General features: G+C 44.8%; 1 protein-coding gene across 1 annotated transcript in view; it reads left to right on the top strand.

Moving 5' to 3' along the window:
* Positions 1-2,614: 2,614 nt before the first annotated feature.
* Positions 2,615-23,121, top strand: part of RTN4RL2 (reticulon 4 receptor like 2) — a 49,188-nt gene continuing 28,681 nt past the window's right edge. Inside the window, exons 1-2 of the mRNA XM_040438367.1 lie at positions 2,615-2,645; positions 6,086-6,582. Of these exons, the coding sequence (XP_040294301.1) occupies positions 2,615-2,645; positions 6,086-6,582 (528 nt within the window). The remainder of the gene's footprint in view (positions 2,646-6,085; positions 6,583-23,121) is intronic.

The following is a 23,121-nucleotide window of genomic DNA, read 5'->3' as shown; positions in this document are numbered from 1 at the left end:
GGAACTCCACCTTGTATATGCGCCAGTGGCTGCTCATGCGCGACGCATGCAGACTTCTGCGGCCATTTGATAAGGTCACCAAACTGGTCAGTCGCAGCCAGGGCACCATCAGTGACATCATACCTTACACCTTCTCTTTGGAGCATGCATTGCTTTGCGTTATTGATCAAGCCGCCGAGGAGCAGGAAGAAGAGGAAGCCACGATGCAGAATGAATTCCCAGGGTGGGCTACTCCATCTGAGACAAGTCAGCATGAGTCTGAAGAGGAGTCAGAGGAGGATGGTGCCTGGGGGGAGGAGGAGGAGCAAGAAGAGCAGGCTTTAAACTTTTCTGGTATCCCTGGTGTTGTCCGTGGATGGGGGGCGGAGACCGAGAACGACATTCTCCTCGGCGATGAGCAGGAGCCAGGGTGCTCCACCACTTCCAATTTAGTGCAAATGGGGGCCTTCATGCTCCAGTGTTTGAAGAGGGATCCCCATATAAAAAAGCATAAAGGGAAAGGACCAGTACTGGGTGGCTACGTACTTAGACCCCCGGTACAAACACAAAATGGAGGACATGTTACCAGTATCACAGAGGGCTGTCAGAATGCAGCATTTCCAGGCCCTGCTGCGAGAGATGCTGCATTCTGCTGTTGCGGGCGCTGGCAGAGGAATTTCCACCCACAGAGAAACAGTTGTGAGTACCAATCCTACAGTGCATGCAAAAAGAGGGCGGTTTGAAGATGTGTTGGTCACTTTGGATATGAGATCATTCTTGCATCCAACCCATCGACAGCCGCCCTCCGGATCCAGCCTCAGGGAACCCCTAGACCGACAGGTGTCCGACTACATCGAGTTAACGGCCGATGTGGCCGCTCTGAGAAGCATGGAACCGCTGGACTAATGGGTGTGCAGGCCAGAGCTGTGGCCAGAGCTGGCACTATTTGCCATGGAACTCTTGGCTTGCCCCTCGTCAAGTGTCCTGTCCGAAAGGACGTTCGGCGCAGCAGGGGGGATCGTGACCGATAAGCGCACTCGCCTAGCTCACGACAGTGTGGAATGCCTCACATTTCTAAAAATGAATGAGGCATGAATCTCGGAGGAATTCAACACCTGTGACAACCACATTTAATTGAATTTCTTCATGATAGCCCACAAATATCCGCCACCAACCAGAACAAATAATGGTCCCTGTCTTAGGTAAATACAGCAGCATAAAAGGCCTTTTCTGTCCGGTGAATGTCTAATGTTTGGGACCTCGGAGGAATTCAACACCTGTGACGACCATGTGTTATCGAATTTCAACTATTTATCATTTGTTTTGTTTTTCAAGAGGGGGGATTTCGTTAGCCATGTTTTTAATCCAATATTATATTTTTTGTTCTTTTAAACATATGTATTTGACATCTATTTGTACTGGCCTGCAGTCAAATTGATATCTAATGACCGTCTAATATACCTCCAGCCACATACTTACTTGTTCTTTTCTGTCCCGTGAATGCCTAATGTTTCGGGCCTGTACTACACTGGCCTGCAGTAAAATTGATATTGAATGGCCGTCTAATATACCTCCAGCCACATAATCACTTGATCATTTATGTACAGTGAATGCATAATTTTTGGGGCCTGTAATCTAAACTGGCAAACAGTAAAATTGTTATACGGTGACCGCCTAATTTACCTCCAGCCACATTATCAACTGTGCTTTTCTGTACGGTGAATGAATAATTTTTGGGGCCTGTAGTCCACAGGCCTGCTGTAAAATTGATATCCAATGACCGTCTAATATACCTACCCCGACGTCAAAAAGCTAGAGCGCAGTAATCACACGATGCGCGAGCTAGCGCATGCACAGTGTCGTCATAGTGTTCCTTCCCTGTGCTGGCAACAGCCTCAGGGATTGAACTGCGCATGCGCTAGATTACAGCGCTATAGCTTTCTGGCGTCGGGGAGCAAGGAGGAGATTCTGAGGATGCGGGGCAGTGCTGGGCTCCTTCACGCTGGACTCATCTCAGGGACAGGACTCATCTCAGGTTAATTTTCATATGTATCAAATCGTGTTTTTTTAACACAATAAAAGCACAGAGAGCTATGGGGACTGGGTATTGCGGATCTGCTAGCGGCCATCTAGCAGCCCATGTCCTCAGCTCTATACCCAAAATCCCGGTGACAGGTTCCCTTTAAAGATAATACAAACGGATCCGTGTTCTGAACAGATGCATGCGGTTGTATTATCTGAACGGATGCGTTTGTGCAGATCCATGACGGATCCGCACCAAACGTGAGTGTGAAAGTAGCCGATGTATGGTACGTATTGAATTATTATTGTGGTTGTGAAACTTGTATCATCTTGCTGTAAATTTTATTTTCCACTTTTTTGTATGAGCCAGTCTCCCCTCTCTTCCTTCCAAAACAGAACAGAATAAGAAGCTAACTCCACATGTGAATAAAAAAAAATTAAATGACTAAATACGTGAAGCAACTTGAGCATTGTCACAGAGTGTTCTTTCATCCTTGAACACATGAGTGGTGCACAGCCTTGTGTGTAGCACTGCTCCCTCCACCCTCACTCCCTCCCGCTCTGTCACATCCTCCTCAGCTCTCTGGATGCTCTAGTCAATCCAGAGACAAGGATGCGAAGAGACTGCAAGATCCCCCTGCGAGGTAAGGGACAGCTAAAGCTTTGGAGAAATGCAGCATAGTTTTAAAGTAAAGATGAGTAGGTCTCGTTGTCTTACATAGCAGAGAGGTGGAACAATGTGATCTGATCAGTTGGCAAAGCTCAAACCTTATTGTACGTGGGTGACTGTGGGTTTAGAAGATACAAAAGGCGATTTAAGAAGAAGTAAAGCTTAACAATTAAAAATTTTGGTTGCAGATTTGTCCATAGTGAGTAGACTAATAGCTCCAACCTGAGCCTTCTCATAGATATTAGAGTGTATGCAGAAGAGCATAGTAAAAGTATGATTCCCATGATGTATCTCAGTATGAAGAATTAAACAGGTGAGGAGGATAAAGTGGAGAACTGCTACCTGCTGAATATTTCATGTCATCAGATTGAGTTTCCTTAGTGCAGAAGAAGGAATAGTAACGGTTCAAAGTTGGGACATGAAATGTTATCATTTCCTAGGAGGTAAGGGAATCTATAACGGGAATGGCAAATTAAGGAAGTTTCTAAGGTGGCCATAATCTGATGAATGTTCCACCATAAAACGTCATACAATGAAAGTATTGTCGTCACTGGTTATGCGTGTGTGGCAGTGGTATATGATCATTCTCAATGCCTTGCTGTTACCTTCAATAAAGGTACAATGCTTGTGTTATGGTAGTGTGGCTACCTTCGCTGAAAACCTTAGGTATGGAGATTTGTACTCACTAATGTATAACCCATTTGTATCTTGTATCATACCCCCAATCTATAATCTTACCATCAATCTATAAATGTAACCCCTAGTTGATGGTAGGGTCAATAAAACGACTTTTTCCCAACCTAAAAGAATTATTTTAGTTGTTCTCAATCAGCATGAGATGCTCAGCTCTGTTCACACTGGTGTTTGTCAGTGGTCGGGAATTTTCAACTATATTGTTACTTTAATAAATATTGGTATTTTAACAGACCCATTATAGTGAATGGCCCTGATTAATCACGCCTTCACTCCAGAATTCTGACTTTGGAAAGTCGCAAAATGTGGCTTTTTGGGCTTGCTTGCGCACAAATTTTGCACGTTTTTGCATTTTACCCCCCTCTCCCCAGTTTTGAAACACGAGTGGGAAAGTAGGTGTGGTTAGTGGGTAGTTCTACTCCAGATTTATCATTGAGACTTTTTCAAAAAGTTGCAAAAATGTTGCAATCTCATTCCAGAAAGAGGGTGGAGGAGGAAAACTGGAGTAGCTTTTCTAGACAAAATTGTTAGGTTTAAGGATGCATTAACACTACTGTGTGTATTTTGCGGTCCTCAAAAAATACAGATCAGATTGCAGACCATAAATACGGTCGTGTGAATGGGACCTAAGGATAAGACACATTTATCAAACAACCTGTGACCTTTGATAAATGTGGCATAAAGCACGCCAACACAGAGGCAAGCAAAACTGACTTCCAATATTCCCCTTATAATAAATTCTCTCCAATGTCTACATGTACATACGTTATGTCTACACGTAAATGAACACATTGCCCACAAGTCATGCCATTAGTTAATAATGGGGTTCCCACTACTAGTGATCAGCTATTAACCCTTTCATGACATAGGGTGCATTTGACCTTTTAACATTAAGATTTTTAAGATTTTTCTTTTCTATCTTTTATTACATGAGACACATTGGGTGTAATAGCTTATTATTTTCTAGATTTAAAATGGTCACAAACATGAAAAAAAATGTAGTTTTGTTCAATCATATTTATCCCAAAAACTCATCCTCTAAATGCATAGCAATGCCAAATTCGTTGCGTAACGTGCTATAGCGCTGGCGATATATCTTCCTCCCTTTACACACAGCCTTTCTAACATGGGGAATAATCATCCAGATAATAAAAAACTATTTTATGGACGGTGCAGCAACAGATATTGCCAGGGTAATACCGACATGAATTGGTGGTCAGGGGTAATTATTGTTATGTTCACAGTAAATTACATAAAACATAACACATTAATGCTTGAACATCTGACATCCATGAAAAATGCATTCTCTTCACTCAGAATGGTAAGTGTGGATTTGGAGAGGAGGACACTTTTTGACGGTTGGGGACTTATTTTTACTATATTATTATTTTGTATTTTACCATAATACTTATTCTTTTTTATACAATTGGGGTGCACGTTAGCAGGGAATACATAATCTATGTGTTCCCTGCAGTCTTCATATATAGATATCACTGGTATAAAGGTAAAGTCTATTACATCATTGTTACCAGTGATCTTTATAATGGAACATGCAGTGAAGAACACTGGGGGAGATTTATCAAACTGGTGTAAAGTAGTACTGGTTTAGTTGCCCATAGCAACCAATCCGATTCCACCTTTCATTTTACAAAGGAACTGTGAAAAATGAAATGTAAAATCTGATTGGTTGCTATGGGCAACTAAGCCAGTTCTATTTTACACCAGTTTGATAAATCAACCCCATTGTGTCTTCCCTGCATTTCCTCCAAGCTTCGGAAATAGCTGTGATGTTATCAATGATGTCACTGGTTTCACTACACAAAGCCTCTTAGTTAAAGAATCAGTTTTTATCTAATATTCACCCTCTCTTGTCCTGCCGACCCTTCATGCCTAGTTCTTCCCCAGGGATGCATTCTAGATGAAGAAAACAATCACTTATTTGACATAACAACTATTACGGCTCATGGTGAATGTGATCCAGATGGCAATTATTAGATTTGTCTCCTGTTGAGTGGTAAATTAAAAAAAACGCACATTTGAACGGCAGCACTACATTTGATTTATGGTACCTTGAGGTCTCTGGTAAATTTAACACAGGGCCCTTGGTAGTCAGTAGTATACTCGGCCAATAAATCAAGTGGCCAGTGATATACTTAGTGGCCACCTCTAGAAGTTCAGTGGAACAATCATTCCTATTGAGTATAATAAATCCTAGACAAAAAGTATCTAAAAACCCAGTTGGAAAAGTGTTTCACTTTTGGTGGGTTTGATTCCTAGTGGTCTAGTCAAAAACAGCACCAATTAATTGAATTGGCAAAACTGGTAAGCTCATTGATAGTCTGTCCTGTATGTAGTGATAACAGCAAAGGGTACAATGAGAATACACTAATAGTGGGCATGCATCTGTTCTAAATACATGGAAGGTGGACCCTCAGAATTAGCTCTGGTTGGTGAAAGAACCCCAGTACTATATGTGGAGAAGACAAGACAAATTTCTCCATTAATAACGGTCCTGTCTTTCATATCGAATAATACACCCAGCCCGGGCAGATGTATTCTGCTACCCACTGTCATTTATATTAATAGGCTAGGTTGTACAATTGCTTTGCTGTATACAGCCACACCTGTACTAATTTGTGTTTTTTTTTCTGTTTATCTTGATTTCTTTTCCCTCTCACTCTACATTTTCTGCTCTTCCTTACCCTCCTTTATCTATCATAGGCTCCCTCCAGTACCTCCTTGGTTTTCTCCTCCTCCTTCCCCTTTCACATTCTTACCCCTTTTCCCTTTCCCCCTGTCCTTCACTTTGTACGTGTTATCCCTCACCCCCAACAGCCAGCTGCCAATCACACAACCTATCCCGTGTTCCCTCACCTCTGCCTAGTCAGGCACGAAGAGTTTTCCTACAAAACAACCAGATCTCAGATCTTGGCCCTGGGCTATTTTCTCCCTTCACATCTGTCCTTTGGCTTTTTTCAAATCGCATCTCTGTCTTGCGTCCTGGGACATTCCAAGGTTTGGAGCACCTCGAGGAGCTAGACCTAGGCAAGAATCCCAGTTTGCCACCTCTTCAGCCTGACACCTTCAGTGGCCTCAATTCTTTGCTGTCCCTGCACCTGTATCAGTGTAATATCCACAGGCTACCTGCAGAGCTGTTCCGAGGCCTCCACTCATTGCGCTACCTCTACCTTCAACACAACCACCTGATAGGCCTGCCGGTGAGATGCATGTTTATCTACTATCAATATAGTCTTCTACAGTGTGGTGTAACATATATACATTTTAACTAACTTACTTCTACCTTCTGATGATACGTTTTGGAAAATGATATTTTATGAGAAGCCAAAACTTCATTCGAAATTTGCCCCTTGATCACAGAAGTCAATTAAAAGTGTTCACATTTATGGCTCATGAACACGACAGTATTTTGCGTTCAGTATACTGGCCGTTTTTGTAGTTCAGTATGCGGTACATATACTGAACCATTCATTTCAATGGTTCAGCAAAAAAAACTGAAGTGTCTCCGTGTGCATTCCGTTTCAGTATTTCCGGATTTCCGTACCGTGAAAAGATAGAACATGTCCTATTCTTGTCCGCATATCACGGTGCTTGGCTCCATTCAAGTCAATGGGTTCACAAAAAAACGGAACACATACGGAAATGCATCCGTATATCTTCCGTATCTGTTCCGTTTTTGCTGAACCATCTATTGAAAATGTTATGCCCAGCCCAATTTTTTCTATGTAATTACTGTATAATGTATATGGCATACGGAAAAACGGAACGGAAAAACGGAAAGGAAACGGAAACACAACGGAAAAAAAAAACGGAACAACGGATCCGTAAAAATTGGACCGCAAAACACTGAAAAAGCCATACGGTCGTCTGCATGAGCCCTTAGGCTTGTCCAGCTCTCCTGGTTTTGTAGTTACAATCAATTAGAAGCATACAGAAAAAAATATTCTAGTTTGCAGTAGCTATTGTTTTGATCATCCACTGTCTTTTACTCAGGCGCTGAATACGTAAAACAGTAGAATATTTGTTAATAAAGGCTATTTCCAAAGTTGCTTTATATACATTTTTTATTTTAGATGCACTGAAAAAAATGCAGGCATCAGTGATGTCATTGTGCAAGGGCTTGTCAGTGCCCTGGCACTATTTCTGTATGGCAGGGTGCAGCAGGAAGCTTTTAAAAGAGGGCCCCTGTGTCCTGGAATGTCAAGTTGCTCTCTGAGTATCGCTTTCTGCTGTATCTGCTGCTTAAGGGCTCGTTCACACGAATGTGTGAAGCCTGTGCCCGTGCTGTGGACCGCAAACTGCGGTCCGCAATACGGCAACGTTCAGCACACGTTCGTGTGAACGAGCCCTAAGAGACATGGATACAGTTAAGTACATTGGCACAAGCTCAGACCAAGATTGGACAGGCGGTTGACAAGTACTGCTGCAACAACTCACCACTCCTCACTCTCTGGATTTTTTCTGCTCCATGCACCAAAAGCCGCACTGGACCCTGAAACCATTCAGCATGAGGTCTGGGGTCTGATTAATTTTGGATCTGAAGTCTGATTCATTTTGGGGCTGATTAATTCTAGGGTTTTGGCTCGTATTAAAGTTAGGGTCTAGTCTGGGATCTGATTAATTTTAGGGTCTGGTCTGAGGTATGATTAATTTTGGGGCCTGGTGTCGGGTCTGGACTAATTTTAGGTATTATTTTGTGGACTGAATTTAGCAATTTGATGTGGGGTTTGATTATTTTTAAGCTCTAGAATATGAATTTATTTAGGAAGTCTGAATTAATTTAGGTGTCTGGTCTGGAGTCTGAATTAATTTAGTTGTATGTTCTAATTCGGGAGCCTGTTCTGGTGTCTGGACTACTTTGGGGTACCATTTTGTGTTCTGAATTTAGCAATTTGATCTGGGAACTGATTAATTTTGAGCTCTAGGATATGAATTTATTTAAGGGTCTAGTCTGGGGATCGGAATTAATTTGGGTGTCTGGTCTGGGGTCTGAATTAATTGAATTGTATGCTCTGGGGTCTGTATTAATTTGGGGCCTGATTCATTATAGAGTCTAGTTAATTTTGGGGTCTGCCCAGCATCTTCCAGTTATGGCCCTGCTTTCTTTCATCTGTATCTGTGTTTAGCAGGCACTATTATTTTGATAGTGTAGTATTTGGGGCATTGGGCAGCCTTGTAGGTGCTATAATTGAGGCACCTATGATAGCAGTAGGCATGGTACTAGTGGTAACACCAGGATTACAGTGTTGAGGGCTGAAATGGGCTGCTGAAGTTAGTGGGGCAAAGATTTCGGGGTAACAAACTCTGTAGACCTAATAATCTGGGTCAGATTAAAGAGAAAAGGAAAGTGGATGACTTCAATTACAGGAGATGCCACTTGTGAGTAACTAGATTTTACTGTACTGTAAACGCATACAGTATACAATTTGAAGTGTGCCTGTGTAGAGCCAATATATGCTACTACACTATATGGTCACTGTATGATTTTATATTTAGTGTTTGTATAGTGTTTGTTCAATAAAAGTATGGTGGTATTATTCAGAAACTATGAGGTGGTAATATGTGGTCATGATGTGGCAATATTTCTTATTACATTTTTTTTATTACAACATAATATCCAGGTTTGGAATAAAAGTAAACCAACAAATAGGTAGTGTAAACCTAAACTAGACAGTGTAAAACTTGAATAGGGGGTCACTCAATATCAGGCAAACACACATTTTTTCGTGTGTTTGCCTGATATTGAGTGACCCCCTATTCAAGTTTTACACAAATTTTTACGTATCAGCATTTGGGAGTGCTGTGGGGTAGCGCACCTTTCCAAAAGAGGAACAGTGAGAGAGCCACCATCTTCTTTCAATTTTTTATCTAAACTAGACAGTGTATAGGTGCACCAGTTTATCATCCACATTTGCCCAGATTAAGACTGTCTGTCTAAGTTAAAGAGGCTCTGTCACCAGGACCAACCGTAATTAACGGGTTATTCATCATGCTGAATAAAACGATACCTTTGTTCTGTCTCTTCCATAAATAGATGCATAGAAATCAGTGTTTTTATTCATACGCACAAACAGGTGGGGCTGAACCCTTTGAGCACTGCTTTGTAACACCCTCTGTGCTTTGTAACATGCCCTCTCCCTTTGATTGACAGGGCTCGACATGCTCAGGGCAGAGCCTTGTCCAAGAGCTATGGTATGTCCTAGCATCTACATATCATATACATCATGTACTATAGCTTCACCCCACTGAGATCTGCTCAGAAAGCGAATCTACATATCACTGCTTTATTCACAGGCACAATATATACGATTAGGAAAACACTGTGGGCCAGATTTATCATTAGCTCAGGTCAGAATAATGGAGTGAAAAAGTCCCAAAAAAAAGTCCCAAACGCTAAAACTGCGCACAAATTTGCGACTTTTTTCTGCTCTGCACTATGCTCGCCAGTTTTCTGAAAGTGGGCGTGTTTTCTTATGTAAATGAATCTCTAGACAGATTTACTATTGGGACTATTTTAAAAAGTCGCAAAAAAGTCGCAAAAAAGTCCCAATTTCACTCCAGTGAGGACCATGCTTATCTTATGAGACTTTTTAATAGAACATGCGACTTTTTCATAAAAACGTGCGACTTTTTCGTAAAGATGTGCGACTTTTTGTAAAGCTGCTTACTGAAGGATAAACTGCTACCATCAAACCACATTTATTACAGTCTTAAAGGGCCGATCATAAATCTGACTTGGCTAAAACTGACTTTAGCCATATGTTAAAGTGGAGTGAGCTGTCAGAGGAATGATAAATCTGGCCCTGTGTGTTAGCTTCTAAGCATGGAAAAGGCATAGATCTCTATATAGTAATGTTTATAGCTTGGTGAAATAGTGGTCTACCACACATGTAGAGATCCTAGGTTCAAGTCTCAAGAGAGACATACCAAGTTTTATTTCAGTTATTTTTATCTCTTATTTAAAACCATATTAAAAGGTTATACTATAATAAATAATATATAATCAAATAATAATAATAATAAAAGGCCTTACTATATTGAGAATAGTGGGGGAAGGGGGGTTGCTAAAATCTATTACTGGTTTATTCACAGACGCAAAATATGATTATAAAGAAACCAGTAATATTTATTAGCTTTCAAAAAAAAACACTATTCTCAATATGATAAGGACATAGACTTTTCTTATAGGATAAATGTGGAATGAAAAAAAATAGCTGAAGAAAAAATGTTGACGCCTCTGCCAAGATTCAAACCTGAGATCACTACATACAAAACCCATCACTTAAGGGTAGGGCTACACGACGACAAATAAGACATTTTGTTGCACCAATGTCAGGCAACAATTTTTATAACGATAGTCTATGGTGTCTCACTGCGACATGCTACGACTGCGAAAGTCGCAAAAAATCCATTCGAAATGGTTTTTCTGCGACTGTCGCGTCGCAGTTGCAGCATGTCGCAGTGCGACACCATAGACTATCATTATAAAAATTGTTGCGCGACACATGTTGCAGTGTAGTTGTGCCCTAGGTGTTGCGCGACTTATTGTCATGCGACACATGTGGTCGTGTAGCCCTATCCTAACCACCAAGCTTATAAGCTCACACCACCAAGCTTATTAATGCTGTCTGTATGATTGTATATTGTGCCTGTGAATACAGCAGTAATGTAAATAAGCTTTCTGAGCAGATCTCAGTGTGGTGAGGCTATAGTACATAGAGTATATGATATGTAGATGCTAGGACACAGCTCTGCCCTCAACATGTCTAAGGCGTCTTGCACACGACCGTATGGCTTTTTCTGCCCCTTTTTGCAGTCCGTTTTTCACGGATCCATTGTTACATTTTTTGTTTCCGTTGTGTTTCCGTTCCATAGTTCCGCGAAAAATCTCTGTATGGTTTCCGTATGCGATCTGTTGTTTTAGGATCGCAAACAGAAACATAAAGTTTTTAATCATTAATGTAATGTACAGTAATGTGTTTTAACAGTATACACATAGTTAAAATGGGCATGGATCCGCAAAAAACGGATAACATACGGATGTGTTCCGTATGCATTACGCATTTTTTGCGGATCCATTGACTTGAAAGGAGCCACGGATCGTTATTTGGGGGCAATAATCGGACAAGTTCTATCTTTCAGCGGAACGGATATACGGAAATACGGAAACGGAATGCATGCGGAGTACATTCCGTTGTTTTTTTTTGCGGAACCATTGAAATGAATGGTTCCGCATACGGACCACAAACGGAATCTGCAAAAACGGAACGGAAACAGAAATAAAAAGTTTGTGTGCAAGAGGCCTCACCCTGTAAATTAGGGGGTGTTACAAAGCAGTGCTCAAATGATTCAGCCCCGCCTCCTGGTGCTCGAAATTATCATTTGCATATGAATAAAAAAAAGCTGATTTCTTTTCAGCTGTTTATTATACAGACAAAAGAAAGGTATAGTTTTAATCAGCATGATAGGGTAGATCCTGGTCACAGCCTCTTTAACAATGCCTTACTTTTAGACAGTGTTCTGTCTAAAAGTAGGGGGTTCTGGGGCGGGGCTTAGGGGGTGGGCGGGGCTGACTGATTCACGCGCATAACAAAACACAAGGTGCATATTAAAATATATAACACTATATAATGACTATATAAACTGACTAGGGTCTCTGCTGCACTGTACCGTATTTTTCGCACTATAAGATGCACCTAGTTTTAGAGGAGAACAATAAGAGAAAAATATTTTTCATTACACCTCAGGTCAGACCAGCAATCAGACCCCCAATGTTAATCAGACCTCAGATTAGACCCCCAATGGCTCAGATCAACCCCCAAACCTTTAGCCATCTATCAGCCCCCAATGTCAGCCATAAACCCCCCCAATGTCAGCCATAAACCCCCCCAATGTCAGCCATAAGCCCCCCAAGGTCAGCCATAAGCCCCCCAATGTCAGCCATAATCCCCCCAATGTCAGCCATAAGCCCCCCATTAGCCCCTCATGTCAGCCATAAGCCCCCCATTAGCCCCTCATGTCAACCATAGGCCCCCATTAGCCCCTCATGTCAGCCATAAGCCCCCCATTAGCCCCTCATGTCAGCCATAAGCCCCCATTAGCCCCTCATGTCAGCCATAAGCCCCCCATGTCAGCCATAAGCCCCCCATTAGCCCCTCATGTCAGCCATAAGCCCCCCATTAGCCCCTCATGTCAGCCATAAGCCCCCATTAGCCCTTCATGTCAGCCATAAGCCCCCCATTAGCCCCTCATGTCAGCTATAAGCCCCCCGTTAGCCCCTCATGTCAGCCATAAGCCCCCCATTAGCCCTTCATGTCAGCCATAAGCCCCCCATTAGCCCTTCATGTCAGCCATAAGCCCCCCATTAGCCCCTCATGTCAGCCATTAGCCCCTCATGTCAGCCATAAGCCCCCTATTAGCCCCTCATGTCAGCCATTAGCCCCTCATGTCAGCCATAAGCCCCCATTAGCCCCTCATGTCAGCCCCATGTCCCCCAGGTCAGCCATCAGTGCAAATAAAATAAAATAAAAAAAACACTTACCTCTCCTGCTCCTGGTCACCATCGCGATCCTCTTCATTCTGCTGTCGGCTGTGTATAGCGGCGCACAGCGTGAGGTCACAGAGAGACCTCACGCTGTGCGCAGCCATGCATAGCCGATGGCCGAGCCAAGGACCAGGAAGTGGTGAGTACAGATCCTTTACCGCTCCCTGGTCCTTCTGTACTAATGAAGCGCTTCCATAATGGAAGCGCTTCATTAGTACAGAGTTAAAGACTGCCCTGATCGCTGCGGCCCGGCTAACAATCCTCCACGGCCCGGTCCTGGGCCGCGGCCCGGCGGTTGGGGACCGCTGCCTTAGAAGGTCTTACAATTGGGCAAATACAACCTCAGATGGACAACACATGACAAATTACACCATGTCATTATTTATTTAGCAGACAATAGGCCAAACTCTTCTTTCTGCCAGAAAAGACTTTGAAAGTATTTTCAGAAGATCATTGACAATGCCTTGTATACTTTTGCTTTATTTAAATAAATAATAATAAAAAAATAGGCAAAAATGCAGAAGCTGTATGTAACAATTATGTACATGCTTACTGTTTCCAGTGAATAAGTAGCAGCCAGATGCTGCTAATCAACTGTTCTTGATTAATTGACCATCAGCAAGTGTAACCACCTCTATAAAATCAGAATTTTTTGTAGTTTGCTGGTATGGCATGTGTTAACACAATGCCAAGGAAGAAGGACATCAGCAATGATCTTAGAAAAGCAACTGTTGCTAACCATGAATCTGGAAACAGTTTTAGGCCAAAAAAATAGGCTTGTTTGAAGAATTTGAAGCCCATCACTCTACAGTAGGAACATTATTCACGAGTGGAATATATTCAAGAATGTTGGTAATTTTTCAAGAAGTGGCTGTATCAGGAAATTCCCCCCAAGTTTATACCGTGCAATACTCAGTGACATTGCAGAAAAAAAAAATACATCTAAGAATCTAAAACTAAGATCTAAAAATCTACAGGCCTCATGTTACAAGTTCATGATCGTACAATTAGGCCCCATTCACACGATCGTATTTTGGTCCGATCTGCATTTTTTTGCGGATTGGAAGCAGACCTATTCATTTCAATAGGCAGCATCTGTCCGCATCCATATGACCATTCTGCAGTGTCACAAAAGAGATAGAACATGTCCCATACTTATCCATTTTTCAGATATGAATAGGCATTGTTACAATGGAACCACAAAATGGAAGCCAACTTGCATCTGAACAAACCACAAAACTTCTGGAACAATGGGGGAGATTTATCAAACTGGTGTAAAGTAGAACTGGCTTAGTTGCCCATAGCAACCAATCAGATTCCACCTTTTATTTTTCACAGCTCCTTTGGAAAATGAAAGGTGGACTCTGATTGGATGCTATGGGCAACTAAGTCAGTTCTACTTGTTTTGCAGTCATAGGACCTGGGCACCTTGCACTTATTGAGTTGTCCATTGACTCCTCTGTATATCAAGTTATTCAAATGTCAAATGTGAGGCCATCTATCCAACAGCTAAAGCTTGCCTGAAACTAAGTAATGCAACAGGACAATAATCCCAAGCAATCAAGATATTGCAATGGTCTAATCAAAGTCCAGACCTCAACCCAACTAAAATGCTGTGGAAGGACCTTAAAAAAGCTGTACATAAATTAATACCCACAAACATTATTGAACGGAAGCAATGTGGTAAAGAAGAGTGGGACAGAACTCCTCCAGAAAGATGTGAGAGACTAATGAAGCCATACAGAAAACGATTGCTTCAGGTTATTGCTGTAAAGGTGGTTCTACGAGCTGTTGATTCATGGGGTGTATATATATTTTTTTACACATGAATTTTCCATTTTGGCTTGATTTTTGTTGAATAAATAATGACACAGAGTAATATGTCATGTGTTGTTGACCTACCTTTAAGATCTTCTAGGGACCAGATTGTTTTTATTATGTCCTGATAAGTAAAACCATAGAATAATTTTTCTCATATACAGTACATTTTGGTAGGGCAAAGGGGGCAGATGCCTTGGGGATTCTGCCTCTGGAACAAACAATCAGTATTTGATAATGGTGCTTATAGAACAGACTACACAGTGTAGGCTATGTGTGTATAACAAACATATTTCACATGAAAACCTACAATTACTTGGCTTGGCCCTTGGGGATCTCGGACGCCACTTCAACACTTTGGCCGGGGGCTCGGCGGAGCTGATGTTGTGTTTTATCCTAATGAGAAAGATTTCATAATAAGGATTTGGGAAAGGGGCAGAGGGATAGCAGAGCAGGGAGAGGCTGGTGCTGCTACTAGGGGGTCATACCATGGGGGAGTAATAAAGCCCCCCCCCCACCCCAGTAGAAAAAATTCTCCTTATAATGTGTGTGCAAAAAATACCCCCTTGTAATGCCCCCAGTTGAGCTAATGTCCCCATAGTGCCCCCATAATGTCCCAGTATAAAATACCCCTATATAGTGCCCCCAGTAAATGCCCCCATAGTGCTCCACACCCTCCTTCCTCCTAGTGTCCCCCATAATGTACCAGTATAAAATGCTCCAGTAGATGCCCTCAGTGTCCCCCATAATTTGCAAGTATAAAATACCCCTTCTTAGTGCCCCCCGTAGATGATCCCATAGTACTCCTCTCCCCCCTTCCCCATAGTACCCACCATAATGTGTCCCAGTATAAAATTGTACTGTACAGAGCGCCCATATAAAATACTACTTCTTTGTGGCCTCAGTAGATGCCTCATATAGTGCCCCCAATCATGTGCCAGTATTAATAACAGCCCCCCATGTGCCAGTATTAATAACAGCCCCCCATGTGCCAGTATTAATAGCAGCCCCCCATGTGACAGTATTAATAACAGCCCCCCATGTGCCAGCAATAACAGCCCCCCTGTGCCAGCAATAACAGCCCCCCTGTGCCAGCAATAACAGCCCCCCCCCCGTGCCAGTAATAACAGCCCCCCTGTGCCAGTAATAACAGCCCCTCCGCCAGTAATAACAGCCCCCCCCCGCCAGCAATAACAGCCCCCCTGTGCCAGCAATAACAGCCCCCCTGTGCCAGCAATAACAGCCCCCCCGTGCCAGTAATAACAGCCCCCCGCCAGTAATAACAGCCCCCCTGTGCCAGTAATAACAGCCCCTCCGCCAGTAATAACAGCCCCCCCGCCAGTAATAACAGCCCCTCTGTGCCAGTAATAACAGCCCCCTGCCAGTAATAACAGCCCCCCTGTTCCAGTAATAACAGCCCCCCTGTGCCAGTAATAACAGCCCCCCTGTGCCAGTAATAACACCCCCCCTGTGCCAGTAATAACAACCCCTCTGTGCCAGTAATAACAGCCCCTCGGTGCCAGTAATAACAGCCCCCCCGCCAGTAATAACAGCCCCTCTGTGCCAGTAATAACAGCCCCCTGCCAGTAATAACAGCCCCCCTGTGCCAGTAATAACAGCCCCCCTGTGCCAGTAATAACAGCCCCCCTGTGCCAGTAATAACAACCCCTCTGTGCCAGTAATAACAGCCCCTCGGTGCCAGTAATAACAGCCCCCCCGCCAGCAATAACAGCCCCCCTGTGCCAGTAATAACAGCCCCCCGTGCCAGTAATAACAGCCCCCCTGTGCCAGTAATAACAGCCCCCCTGTGCCAGTAATAACAGCCCCCCTGCCAGTAATAACAGCCCCCCTGCCAGTAATAACAGCCCCCCCGCCAGTAATAACAGCCCCCCCGCCAGTAATAACAGCCCCTCTGTGCCAGTAATAACAACCCCCCTGCCAGTAATAACAGCCCCCCGCCAGTAATAACAGCCCCCCTGCCAGTAATAACAGCCCCCCCAGCCAGTAATAACAGCCCCCCCCCGCCAGTAATAACAGCCCCCCTGTGCCAGTAATAACAGCCCCCCTGTGCCAGTAATAACAACCCCTCTGTGCCAGTAATAACAGCCCCTCGGTGCCAGTAATAACAGCCCCCCCGCCAGCAATAACAGCCCCCCTGTGCCAGTAATAACAGCCCCCCGTGCCAGTAATAACAGCCCCCCTGTGCCAGTAATAACAGCCCCCCTGTGCCAGTAATAACAGCCCCCCTGCCAGTAATAACAGCCCCCCTGCCAGTAATAACAGCCCCCCCGCCAGTAATAACAACCCCTCTGTGCCAGTAATAACAGCCCCTCTGTGCCAGTAATAACAACCCCCCTGCCAGTAATAACAGCCCCCCGCCAGTAATAACAGCCCCCCTGCCAGTAATAACAGCCCCCCCAGCCAGTAATAACAGCCCCCCCCCCCAGTAATAACAGCCCCTCTGTGCCAGTAATAACAGCATTGTATATATAAAAAAAAAAAAACATACTTACCTCCATGTCAGCGATGCGATGCAGGCCTCTTCTGGCCTGTGTCCTGCGCTGTATGGCTCAGGCGGCCTCTGATAGGCTGCCGGCCTAGTGCCTGCAGCCTATCAGAGGAAGGGAAAGGGACACGCCTCTCCCTCCCCTGCCGCAGCACAGGCACCTGTATCGCTGTCCTGAGGACGGCGATACAGATGACTGGAGATGAACGCTTCCACAATGAAAGCGCTCATCTCTCTGTGCTCCGCCGCCGCCAGCTCGGGGGGGGGGGGGGGGGGCAATTGCCCCGTTGCCCCCCCCCCCCTGGATCCGCCACTGCCATACCCCCAAATGTTGTGCAGACAGCTTCACTGCTTACTAACTCTTCCTGGTGGCCTGGTACTTTTTTATTTGATGACATGCTTAGTGGACATAACTTTTAATGTTCTTCCATTGGAGTACTGTGATTGTCACACTTGTACAGATGAAGCGGGTGGCAGGGTGTGGTTATTGATAACTCCGTTGAACACAAATTAGGTCTTTTGGAGAGACCAAAGCTGACCATACACATTTAAAATGTGTTGACAGATCCCTCTGCTCAATTCAACAATATAATATCTATTGGGAAAGCCTAAATATTCCCACTCATAAGCCTCCACATCTCATTTTGTGGTAAACAACGGTTGGACAAGTTGGATTCTAATCAGTTTCTTTGTTTATCTTTGCTAAAAAATGTCTGCCAGCTACTTATCAACCAAAAAAGCATGCCCACATTGTTGTGATGAATGTGTGCTGCTATCGAGGAATCAGGAATTGGAGAGCATTTATTCAAGAGCTATTTTATGTGAATGGCCAGACAAAAAAGGCTATATATATAAATATAGACTGTATATATATATATATATATATATATATATATATATTGTGACACAGTGAGGGGTTGTGTCTGGCAAAGAAGGTATTTTCCTCCCAGCATGTACAGCTGGAGGTCAAATACCGGACCGGAGTTTAAGTGCCGGTCCGGGTTTTGGCAGCACCTGGCTGTCCTTAAATAGGCAGCTGGGCTCAGCAGAAATGTCTGTTTTTGGGATCTGAGGCTTTGTGCCGTGCTGGAGGGCTGAGAGCCGCATGCTGGGGAAACAGGCCCCCTAAAGCCTGCTGTGGACTACTGGAGGCAGAACTGCCAGCAAGGTGACTTGTGTTATATGAACTTTCCACGGTGTGTGAATTAACACCAAGACTGCAAAGTTATGTGCTGTTTTGTGCAATTGCCTCAAGTGTGAATAAACACTGACATTTTGAGTTAAGAACTTGTATTTTGCCTCTGTACTGCGCCCGCTTGCCTTATCTACCAGAGCGAAACCCTACAATTGGTGGAGGATGCGAGCAAGAGCAGTGAGGCTGGCGTGAACGCCGATATTTTTGGTTTCTGCATTTTTCAGGCACAGTTGTATGTCGTACATTAAACCAGCTGTATTACAACCAGTGCCCCATGACAAAATGGAGGCTGTTGTAAAGAGCCTCATGGAGGCTAATTTGCAGCAGCGAGAGACAAACCTGCAGCAACTCGAGGCTAATAAGCATTAGAAAGAGACTAACCAGTTGCTGCTACAACACATGATGGCTTTGCAGACAGCAGGAGCAACCCCAAGCGTCCACGATGCCCGGAAAGCAGTCCGTGCCGCGTTTCCTAAGATGACCCCCGCAGATGACATCGAAACCTACCTGGCGATCTACGAGAAGGTGGCCATCAGGGAAAAGCTACCCCGTGACCAGTGGGCTGAGGTCATCACTCCATTCCTGGCATCCGATTCCCAGCGGGTGTATTTCGTTTGCTGGACGATCAAGCGGCCGACTACCAAAAAGTAAAGGTGAGATTTTGGCAAGACTGGGGGTGAATGTGTTGGTCCGGGCCCAACGGGTACATCAGTGGGGGTTTAAGCCGGCTGAGCTTGCGAGGACCCAGTATTATGACTTACTCCACCTCTTGCAAAAGTGGCTACAGCCTGATGTGCTGAGTCCCACGGCTATGCTGGATAGACTATTGGCTTATATGTTCTGGAGGGCTCTGCCACCCCCTCTCCAGCACTGGATTGGCCAGGTGTCTCCTGGCAATGCCCTAGAAATGGTGGACCTGTTGCAGCGCTACGAGGCTACTAAGACTGCTACAGGGGGTTCTTTTGGGAGGAGGTCAGTCAAACCCCATAAATCTCCATCCCAGACCCGGCGACTTATACCAACCAAACCCACCAAGGGTGTACCCTCTACGGACCTGGCTCTGATAGTCTGCTAGCGGTGTCAGGAGCCGGGCCATGTAAGAGCTGACTGTCCCCATCAGTTGGAACCCATGGATACTAACTATTGCTACCGCCAGTCGCTATATGTCAGGAAGCTGTGTGCAGCAGGTACCCCAAAAACTCTAAACCACCTGTGCCAGGCGGAGGTAGGAGACACTCCAGCGGAGGCTCTGCTGGACTCAGGGAGTCTGGTGTCCCTAGTAAGGGCTCCCCTGGTACGGTCAGTGGAGTATACTGGCCGGAAGGTCGGGGTCATGTGCATCCATGGAGACTTAAAAGAGTATCCCACTGCCCTGGTGTCTCTAACCACAGGGGCTGGCAGATGGACTCATGAAGTGGCAGTTGCCCAAATTTACACTACGAACTTATAACAGGGAGAGACTTCCCGGGCTTCCTGGCACTATGGCCTGCTATGAGAGTGACTGATACCCATGAGACAGGGGTAACCCTAGTAGAGTGGCCTGGCTCAGGGGGAGAACCAGAACCCTGGGAACCTGAGACTGAAGGGCCATCGGTAGGGGTGACCGCCACTTCGGTGGAAGAGAGGGAGACAACCCCACTAAGTGTAATGGTGGGAGACGTGGAGGACTTGCCGACGGGTCCTGAATTGGCAGACCTCAATGTCTCCGGGGATAATTTTGGTACCGCCCAACATCAGGACCCAACCTTATCCCGCGCCTGGGAAAATGTGTCAATAGTAGATGGTAAACCACAACAACCTGTGGCAGAGTCAGTGTTTCCCCGTTTTGTGGTTAATCAGGATATGTTGTATCGGGTAAACCAACTACGGGGTGAGCCTATTGAACAGTTGGTGGTCCCTAAGGCTTATTGCAAGCTTGTGTTAGATCTAGCCCACCAACACGTTCTCGGGGGTCACCTGGGGCTGCAGAAAACTCAGGATCGTATTCTACAGTGGTTTTACTGGCCCAGCATATTCAAAGAAGTGGAAGAGTTTTGTAAGTCTTGCCCGACCTGCCAGATAACTAGCCCCCAGCCAAATTTCCGTAGTCCCCTAGTACCTCTCCCGATTATCGAAGTACCGTTTGACCGTATAGCTATGGACCTCATAGGCCCAGTACTGAAGTCCGCCAGAGAGCATCAACACATCTTAGTCATTCTAGACTACGAAATAATATATTAAAAGTGGGGGGCACTCAGTATCTGACACTATATGGATTACTGAAGGATACACCTAAATTAACAGGGACCCTTCCGAATCCGGACTGAACTGACGGAACAGTCCCGTTATACAGTATATCCATACTGATGGACAGTAAGCAGTGAAAGTTCTAAGCTATTATTTATAATGCTTATATTCTTAAGTGCTCACGCTGAGTTTCAAAGTGTTTCTGCTGCATTCCTTTGAAGGTCATATATATCATTTATATTATCTATTTTTACTTTTTTTTTATTCAGAATAAATTTTATAATTTTGTATCTTCAGTAATCCATATAGTGTCACATACTGAGTGCCCCCCACTATTAATATATTATTTCCTTTCTTTTATTCCGGTACTGGGGGTACCATGGGGTGTGCACCTGGTCATTCTCTGGGATGTTGGTTGAGCCACTTACTTATATACATTTTACTCATTCTAGACTACGCCACTCGGTCCCCGTAGGCGGTGCAACTGCGACATACCTCGGCTAAACTCATAGCTAAGGAGTTAATGGAGATGTCTTCCTGAGTGGGACTACCTAAAGAGGTTCTGACCGACCAAGGGACCCCTTTTACGTCCAAGGTGATGAGAGAACTCTGTAAGTTGCTGCACATAAAACAACTACGAGTTTTGGTTCTGGTGCCGAGCGTGGACAGTAAGTTCCTGGCTAAGTGGCAGGGGCCCTACGAGGTACTCGAGAAAATTGGAGATGTAAACTACAAGGTACACCAGCCAGGGTGGCGAAAGCCGGAGCAGGTTTATCATGTGAATTTACTCAAACCGTAGAAAGATAGGGAAACCTGTACAGAAGACAGCCCGCGGACGGGTTTTCTAGGAGAAGAGCTACCGGCCCCTCTATCTGATGCAAGAGAGGCGGCTGTCACAGTAAAAATTGTTGACAGCCTCTCTTCTAAACACACTCAGGAAGCCAGGGAATTCGTTAGTCGGAACACGGATGTGTTCTCGGACCTCCCTGGATGCACTTCCATAATCCAGCATGACATTGTCACTGAGCCTCAGGCAAATGTACAATTAAAACCATACCGGGTATCCGAGGCTCGGCGACAAGCCATATCGGAGGAGGTGCAGCTAATGTTGCAGACGTCATTGAGGAGTCAAAAAGTGAGTGGGCCAGTCCTATAGTATTGATTCCCAAGCCGGATGGGACGTTGCGGTTTTGTAACAACTTTCGAAAACTTAACGAGGTTTCCAAATTCGATGCGTATCCCATGCCCCGGGTGGATGAGCTCATCAAGAGGTTAGGACAAGCCCGGTATTTTTCAGTTTTTTTTTTACCTCACAAAAGGGTATTGGCAGGTGCCCTTAACAGAGGCTGCCAAAGAGAAAACTGCCTTCATCACGCCGGAGGGGCTGTATCAATATAAGGTCTTATTCTTTGGTCTACATGGAGCCCCCGCCACTTTTCGGCAACTAATGGACATTGTGCTTCGTCCACATAGCCAGGAACTTAATCCCACGCTCGGCACCAGAACCAAAACCCAATCACCTGGGTTAAAGATCCGGACCCGAGCATGCCGATTATAGACCCTACTTTGGGCTCGCTGAGCTGCCTCCATATGCTCCCTAACAAAAGGCAACATTGTCTCTATCCAATCTTGCATCTGAGTAATGTACTCAATTACACTTTTATGTGGAGTGGGTTGTTGTTGCCACGCCTCTTTGGCCAGTCCAAGAGACCGGGGGGGGGGGGGGTCTGCCATATAGCAGTTCGAAGGGCGAGAACCCAGTAGAGGCCTGGGGTACCTCTTGCACATGAGATAGGGCAGAAGGAGGTCCCAGTCCTTCCCATCTTTAGACACTACCTTTTTCAACATTTTTTTTATGTTTGGTTAAACCGTTCTACCAGACCATCTGTTTGTGGATGGTAAATGGACGTCCATAGTTGTTTTATGTGCAGCAACTTACAGAGTTCCCTCATCACCTTGGACATAAAAGGGGTCCCTTGGTTGGCCAGAATCTCTTTAGGTAGTCCCACTCAGGAAAACATCTCCATTAACCCCTTAGCTATGAGTTTGGCCGAGGTGGGTCGCAGTGGCACCGCCTCCGGGTACCAAGTGGTGTAGTCTAGAATGACTAAGATGTGTTGATGCCCTCTGGCGGACTTCGGTACTGGGCCTATGAGGTCCATAGCTATTCGGTCAAACGGTACTTCGATAATCGGGAGAGGTACTAGGGGATTATGGAAATGTGGCTGGGGGCTAGCTATCTGGCAGGTCGGGCAAGACTTACAAAACTCTTCCACTTCTTTGAATATGCTGGGCCAGTGAAACCGCTGTATAATATGATCCTACGTTTTCTGCAGCCCCAGGTGACCCCCGAGAGCGTGTTGGTGGGCTAGATCTAACACAAGCTTGCAATAAGCCTTGGGAACCACCAACTGTTCAATAGGCTCACCCTGTAGTTGGTTTACCCAATA

Source organism: Bufo bufo, chromosome 6, assembly GCF_905171765.1.
Source record: "Bufo bufo chromosome 6, aBufBuf1.1, whole genome shotgun sequence".
In the NCBI taxonomy this organism is placed as follows: domain Eukaryota; kingdom Metazoa; phylum Chordata; class Amphibia; order Anura; family Bufonidae; genus Bufo; species Bufo bufo.
Note: the sequence above shows the minus strand (reverse complement) of the source record. Positions and strands in the feature narration are given on the sequence as shown.